The sequence below is a fragment of the Cuculus canorus genome, chromosome 5 (genome assembly GCF_017976375.1).
Source record: "Cuculus canorus isolate bCucCan1 chromosome 5, bCucCan1.pri, whole genome shotgun sequence".
NCBI lineage: Eukaryota > Metazoa > Chordata > Aves > Cuculiformes > Cuculidae > Cuculus > Cuculus canorus.
The window spans coordinates 13326548-13334154 of record NC_071405.1 but is presented as its reverse complement, the minus strand read 5'-3'; the positions used below and the strand labels follow the sequence as shown (position 1 = coordinate 13334154).

General features: G+C 42.7%; 1 protein-coding gene across 1 annotated transcript in view; it reads left to right on the top strand.

Moving 5' to 3' along the window:
* The first annotated feature begins 234 nt into the window (after positions 1-234).
* Positions 235-7607, top strand: part of PRMT3 (protein arginine methyltransferase 3) — a 62078-nt gene continuing 54705 nt past the window's right edge. The window contains exons 1-6 of the mRNA XM_054068262.1: positions 235-321; positions 1096-1222; positions 3138-3220; positions 4576-4625; positions 5626-5728; positions 7361-7514. Of these exons, the coding sequence (XP_053924237.1) occupies positions 297-321; positions 1096-1222; positions 3138-3220; positions 4576-4625; positions 5626-5728; positions 7361-7514 (542 nt within the window). The 5' untranslated portion in view covers positions 235-296. The remainder of the gene's footprint in view (positions 322-1095; positions 1223-3137; positions 3221-4575; positions 4626-5625; positions 5729-7360; positions 7515-7607) is intronic.

The window sequence follows — 7607 nt, the reverse complement described above, 5'->3', positions numbered from 1 at the left end:
AAGCCCTGCTCCATAGCTGGGTCCCCACAAGATGGCGCTCCCCCTCCCTCTCCCCTCCAGGGTGTTTGAAAACCAACGGTCGTTGCCGCTGCCGAACGGAGGCACCGCCCCCCCCCCCCACCCGGCGTGGCAGGAGGGCGCCGCCAGGGGGCGCGCGGACCCCTTCTGGCCCCGCCCCTTTCTGGCCCCGCCCCTCGTAGTGCCGCCCCTCCGCTCTGCCCCTTCTGGTCCCGCACCCCCGCGTGACGTCACGGGCGCGCAGCCGGAAGCGGCGCACGTGGGGCAGTGGCGGGGCTATGGCGGCGCGAGAGGAACACGGAGGTGGGTCCGGCGTGGGCGCCTTCCCCTTCTTCATTATCCTCTTCCGTTTCAGAGGGCGGGAGCAGCACTGCAGTGAGGACAGGCTGAGAGAGCTGGGGGTGTTTAGCCCGGAGAAGGTTCCGGGGAGACCTTAGAGCAGCTTCTATTAATGAAAGGGGCTCCAGGAAAGCTGGGAAGCGGCTTTTTGCAAAGGCGTGGAGTTACAGGGCGCAGGGGAATGGCTTTAAATTAGAAGGAGGAAGATTTAGGTTGGGCATTAGGGAGAAATTCTTCTCAATGAGTGTGGTGAGGCACTGGCACAGATTGCCCGAGGAGGTTGTGGCTGCCCCATCCCTGGAGGTATTCAAGGCCAGATTGGATGGATCTTGAGCAGCCTGATCCAGTGGGACTTGTCCCTGCCCATGGCAGGGGCGAACTGGATGGGCATTAAGGTGCCTTCCAACCCAACCCAAGCCATGCTATGATTCTCTGATTCTAGAATGCTTTGTTAAAACAATCATTTGTTACTACAGATCAGCACTGGTAAAATAAAGCTTTTATGCTTACTTCTAACCATATATTTCGATGTTAATTTATGGGAGGGGGTTAGAACTCGATAGGCTTTGAGATCCCTTCCAACCCAAACCATTCAATGATTCTATGTGGGAGGTGTCCCTGCCTGTGGCAGAGGGGTTGGAACTGGATGATCTTTAAGGTCTCTTCCAACCCAAACCATTCTATGATTCTCCTCCTTGCCCACCGCTCCTGGTCAGTAACAGTCTCTGGGCTCCCCAGGAGCTGGCGTGCTGTCCGATGAGGAGATGCCTGAGCTGTCCGATGGTGAGGAGGCATGGGAGGAAGAGGAGGAGGATGAAGTTGCCACCACTGAGGACCTGAGGACCCGCTGCCTCTTCTGCAACCGGTATTGTGGTGGGAGGAGCCCTTCAGAGTGCACCCTCTGCACAGTCGAGGGGACCTGTGGAGGTGGGGGGAGTATGAGTGCCCAAATGTAGCAGGACCATCAATAATAGCGAGTTTGTGACAGCGCTATGTTGAGTGTTGATCACGTGTAGCACCTTTCTAGAGCGTCTAAGTGTCACGGTTTAGTCCTGGCCCAGCCAATTTCGGCAGCTAAAACTGCTGGGCTGTGGTGTAGTTGGGCTCTTGGTTCTACCACCCAAGGAAAGGGAAAAGGGAAATGAGGGGAAAAAGACTTGCAGGTTAGAAACTAAACTAAAACAGCTTTAATAAAATAACAACAACAACAACAATAATAATAATAATAATAGATATATACAAATATGTGAAATTGCACTGTCACACCTCTCTATGACTGTACGTCACTACAGATAGTGTAGAGCAAGTCAGGGAAGGGGTCAGCAGCAGGAGAGAGCTGGACAGAAGAGCTGGATTTGGCAATGCACAAATCTGTGATAAGGGGCAAAAAAATAGTTGGGGTCCTCACTGGATGTTGCCCGTCACAGAAGAGAGTGAGACTGTCATGATCTCTCAGTTTTATACTATTATGTATGTGGGAAAGAATACTCTGGCCTGTTTGAGGTCACCTGTCCTGTCTGTCCCTCCCTGCGTGTGTGACCTTTTTTGCCTCTTTGACTTACAGCTCCACCAGCTTCAGGATGGCCTGTGTTACTATGGGAATAAGTATAAGCAATGGCCTTTCTGCATGCCAGTGCCCCATGTTATCACTGCTATCACTGAAAACCACGCAGTTGACTTTCAGAAAAATGAAATTATTTAGACAAGACTTAGCTGAAGTTAGAAAACTGATTCTACGTTAGCTCAAACCACAACAGTGGGGCTAAATCCAGACTAGAAGGGGGAGGAATAAGGTGGAAAGTAGGTATTTCCCCACTCCTCGCTCTGAAGCAGTGTGGAAGTTCCACATCTTGAATTTTGTCTGTCATCCCCTCCCACCCCCAGTAAATATATGGGGATACACCTGGAGCCCTGTGTCCAGCTCTGGGGCCCTTAGCACAGGAAGGACATGGAGCTTTTGGTGTGAGTCCAGAGGAGGACCATGAAGATGGTCAGAGGGCTGGAGCACATCCTGTACAAGGACAGGCTGAGAGTGTTGAGGTTTTTCAGCCTCAAGAAAAGAGAAGCCTGTGGGGACATGTTATAGCAGCCTTCCAGTACTTGAAAGGAGCCTACAGGAAAGATGGGGACAGACTTCCTGCAGAGCCTGTTGTGACAGGAGGAGCAATGGCTTTAAATTAAGGGAGGGTAAACTTAGAGTGATTATAAGAAAGAAATTTTTTACAGTTAGGATGGTGGAACGCTGCAACAGGTTGCCCAGGGAGGTAGTGGAGGCCACATCCCTGGAAGCATTTAAGGTTAGGTTGGATGGGGCTCTGAGCTATGTGATCTAGTTAGAGATGTCCCTGCTTTTGCCAGGGTTTGGGACTTGATGACCTGTAAGGGTTGCTTCCAATCTAAAGCATTCTATGAATCTATGATTTTTAATTTGATACAGGAGATCTGTGTGGTCAGCACAGCTTGTGTGCATGCAGGTTTTATGCTTTGGGTTTAATGCTGTCTTTGCTTTAAAAGAGGTTTTGAAAGTTAACAGAGTTCCTGGTTTTGTTCAACAAAGTTCTGTTTTTATTACCTTTTGTTGCAAAATTTTGTGAGCAAAGTAAAAGCTTCTTTGTGAGGTATGTGAGTAAGCAGATGCCTGTTCATATGTTCTCAAAGGCAAAAATTATATGTTCTGAACACATTGTGTAGCAGGTCAGAATAGAGCATACAAAACGTCTAGGAGTGTTATAACTTCAAAATGTGTTAATAATGCCTATTTAATAATTCATTCATTACAGATTGTTTAGTTCTGCTGAAGATGTGTTCTCCCACTGCAAAACAGAACATCAGTTTAATGTCTGTGATGTGATCAAGGAACACAGTAAGTTTTTTTCGTGAGTTGTCATTTCCTTCTGTGTATTAGCATCTTGTTTAAAATAAATTGCAAAGATACGTTGTTTCTAACTGATTTCCTGGTAGCTTCTGAAGATTCCAAGTCTGATAAAGATAAGCTGTTCTAGAAAGATGCTTATGTGTTATCTTTACACTGGCTGTTTCCCATGTGCTTTACCAATGGGTAAAGCTCTTGACTAGTAACCAGAGTAAGACTGATCTCTGCTGGCTTCTGCTGAGTCTCCACTCCTCCTTGTTCCACCTGAGCCAGCTCAGTGCCTGCTGAAGTAAGAGCAATTTTCTTGATCTGTTGGGAACTCTTGCCCAGCCATTGGCACTGTTGTTTGGCTTGGGAGTGTAGCAGAGGACAAAGTGGTTCTTTTCAACAAGCTGCTAGTGTCTTTCAAGGGGCTGTTTGCAGACTTGGCTTATGTTTCCTCAAGTGATCTTTAGGAAAAGATAACGCTCAGTGCCTGTTTCATTCTTTGCACGTGAAGCGTAAAGTTGGCTTTCATTTGAAGCTGCCATCTGTTGTTTAAGCCAAGATGGTGACTGAAGGCAGGTATGTATAGGAGGATGTATGTGAAGTTGGGGAGGACTTTCAGAAGAGTTAGGTCAGCGTTGAACTGCTGAGCCTGAAACCCATATTCATGTAAAGGAAAGCATGTACAGTAACAGTATTAAAGAAAGACTATTATAAGACTGTGCACTAAAATGGAGAGAGAGGTAAGGGAATGGGAACTACATGATGCATTTAGAAATCTGTGTATAAAACAGTAAGATCTGGTCTGTTTTCTGTCTTAAAATCCAATTGAAAGTATCTTCAGTTTGTGCGGTGTCCTTGCTGTTCTTAAGGAAAGTACATGATTGTATTTAAACTATTGTTATTTCAGAGCAAGTTGCAGTTTTAAGTCAGTATTGCTGTGCGTTCTTGATGAGTGTGATCAGTTTGCCTTTTATTAAGTAGAAAGCTAAAAATATGAACAAAAGAGCACAACCTACAATGTTAGCAAGGTAGCTAGTAGGAGATAAATGTGTCTGTCCTGATGTTGTTGCTTGATAAATGAATTAAATCCATGTTCGTAATCCACATTTGCATGTGTTCCATTCTTAATTTGTGGCACATGTGTTTGTCTTGAACATGAGAATTCCCTGGTTTAGTCTAGAGGGGAAGAAAAATGTAGATGGCAAACTTAAGATAGGGAGACTGCACAAGATGATGATGTATAGCGCAAGGGGAAGCTGGCCAGTTGAACAAGTAATTAGTATTCATCTAATTGTGAAACACATTTGGGTTTTCTGTAATGTCATCTCTCTCTCTCTTTTTTCTTATTTTCTTTTCAGGCCTTGATTTTTATGGATACATTAAACTAATAAACTTTGTTAGATTAAAGGTAGGTGTGCCACGTACTACTTCTGTAATCTGTATCTGGAGAGTGGGAAATCAAGATGCTGTGCTTTCAAGTTGCCTTTTTTTGATAACTCTACGAAATTCTGTGTGTCAGACCCCAACTGCACTATTAGTAAGGATGACACTTGATCCCTTAGATCACAGAACCTAAAATTAATCTCTGCTACGATGATACCAGAAATGGGAAAGCTGATGGGAACCTACAGTTACAATTTAGGTCTGGGTATGTTTTGTGTATTCTGTGATATTGAAGTATGTTCTTTGGTTGTTCCCTAAAAGTTTAGGTTTAGATTTACTACCAGTTTCTGTAATCAAGCTTTTTTCGCTTAAATCTTCAAATCTCTACTTAAATCCACATATAGTTATTTCAGTCATAGCTAAATACCTATGCAGAGTAAACATAGCAGCTGAAAAAGCTGATGTCCAGAATCTGACTTCTCCTTTCCTGACAAAGCATTAACTGGCTGGGTGCAAACAGGAGAGAATGTAGTATTTATGAAATTAGGCCTTATAGTGCTGTTTGTACACTGCACTATTAGTATCTTGGCTTTATTGATTACCCCTGTGGTAAGCTGTGGGCTGACACAGTCAAAAACATTAGCCAACTTGGCTCCTGATAGCAGCATAATCCTAAAAATATTTTTTAGTGTTTGTCAGTCTATATGGTGCTTCACTGCTTGTGCTGAATTCATTGATCCTGTAGCTTCCTGGGCTTTGGGACCCAGACTACTAGCTCTTAGGTGTAATTTTATGCTGTTCTCTGGCCACTATGGTGGTGTCAGCATGCTAAGGTGAGTACTTGTTGTCAAAGACACTGTTCTTGCTAGTCATCTTTCTTGGTCTTTGCTACGAAATTACTTTAGTAGTACCTCATGTATTTTAATGGGTGGAAGAACAGATCTTTGCCTCATTTTCTTGAATGAAATTGAAGGGCTGGTGTTTTCAAAGAAGCTTAGCTTACATGCTCTTTTTCTTCTGTCTAGAAACCAACAGCTGCATATTTGAGATCTCTCAGCAGCCCAGTACCTTGGGAAGGGGAAGAATTTTTGAAACCAGAGTTAGAAGATGATCTTCTGCTTCAATTTGGTAAATAAATCCATTTCAGTATGACTGTACTGCGTTGTGGGGCGAATATGGTATTGGCGGAGTTTGTCATGTGAAACATCATCACTATTGTCCACTTGACTTACGTAGACGAGAAAGGTAATATACTAGCTGAAGCTGTGATACTAAGTCGTGGCTGAGATTCCGATAGTCCTGTTTTGTTATCACTTACTGTGAACATGATGTTCATAGCAGAGATATGCTGTATGTAGTAAGTAAGCATGTCAAAGAATCACTCCACCCAAACTTCGTTGAAAGATTTGGGAAACGTTAAAGCTTGTAAATGTAGGTTTTTTAAATCAGATGCATGTATTCAGAAATGTATTTTATTAATAAGGAACAGGCCTTGTTGAAAACATTTTCATCTTTTATACAGGTTCTGTTTTGAACCAACCCAGTGTAAGATACTGCAGTTGCATAGAACAGTTCTGCTTCTTTATACGTAGTAGTTACTCCTACAAGCAGCCTTAGTTTCTCTCTCAACAATTCATCAGATGATCAAGAGAGAATTCATTTTGTCTTTTGAACCTATTTTTGCTGCCTGTAGTCCTCCCAATTTCTTCTTGTTTTGCACTTGATTATAGGTCTTTTTTTAACCTAAAGCGTAAGGTACTTGGGACTATGGCTTCTTCTTCTCCATACAGTCTGGAATGCAGTTTTGTCCTTCTTTAAACAAGCCCTGCTGCATGATAGCTGAGATGGTGCGTGGTGGAGGACATGGATTGGTTATTTCAGGGATTTCACGTTTCACTGTACTGGCTCCTGCCTAATGTAAGCTATAGACTTTTGAGATGCTTTGAGATGCCGTTGCAGTCGCTCAAGGGTTATGGAGGTGATCCAAACCTCTGAACTCTTATTCTGAATATCTGTGCCTTGATTCAGTCCTGTGGGCCAAATAGTCTTCCATGATTGAGAGGAGTAGCTGTAGGATTTTTTAGTGAAATCTTATGCTCAGTAAGCTAACTGTAACTTCTTACTATATCCAAAAACACAGTAGCACGATTTTTAACTCCACTGATATCTGTTGAAATCACCATCTGGATTTAGCAAGGGGTGAATGGGACCTACTGCAGAGTCTGAGTTTTTGTAGCTGAAAATCAATATTTTATCTAGATAAATTCTATTTATGCTGTTTTGAGTTTTGTGTGTTCATAATCTTTATGAAAGCCCAAGGAATTGGTTTGAAAATTAAGAGTTACTGTCTAATTATTCAGAAATTTTATATTGCTTCTTACATTTTAACATTACAATTAACAGCACATCTGACCTCAGAATAACATAACTGGCAAAATAGGATAGGACTGTAATTAACTTAATTACAGTCTAGAGCTTATTTTATCAGTAGTGTAACGCTAGTATTTAAAGAAGCCTGAATTCTGGGTTTATTTGCTTTGTTAACTTAGAGTTTATTTCTAACATGTTTGCTTTCACTGAGTAGTATTGTGTTCTGTGGTTAGTCCTATCAAATTCAGTGATGCTTCTTGTAAAACAGACTACTACAAATCGTCCAAAGACAGAAAAATAGCAGTGCTGAAAGACATCATGTTTCTGTGAGCTGCATTGAAACAACATGTAACTGGGAGGTGTGGTTTTCTTCTCTCCCCATTTCATCAGATATAGAAGATCTTTGTGAACCTGCAAATGTTTTGCCTTCTAATGGTTTCGATGATACCATGGTCCTCCTTGATCGATTAAAACGTGCAGAACACAGAGCAAGACTTGCAGAAGGAGCCTTGGCTAGAGCACAAGATGATCTTCAAAAAATGAAGTAAGTGTTTAAACTAAAGTTTTGAGTTTATTTGGTTTGATGTTTTCTATGTGAGATGAGATATTTGTCTTTAAAGACTAACAGACGTGCAAA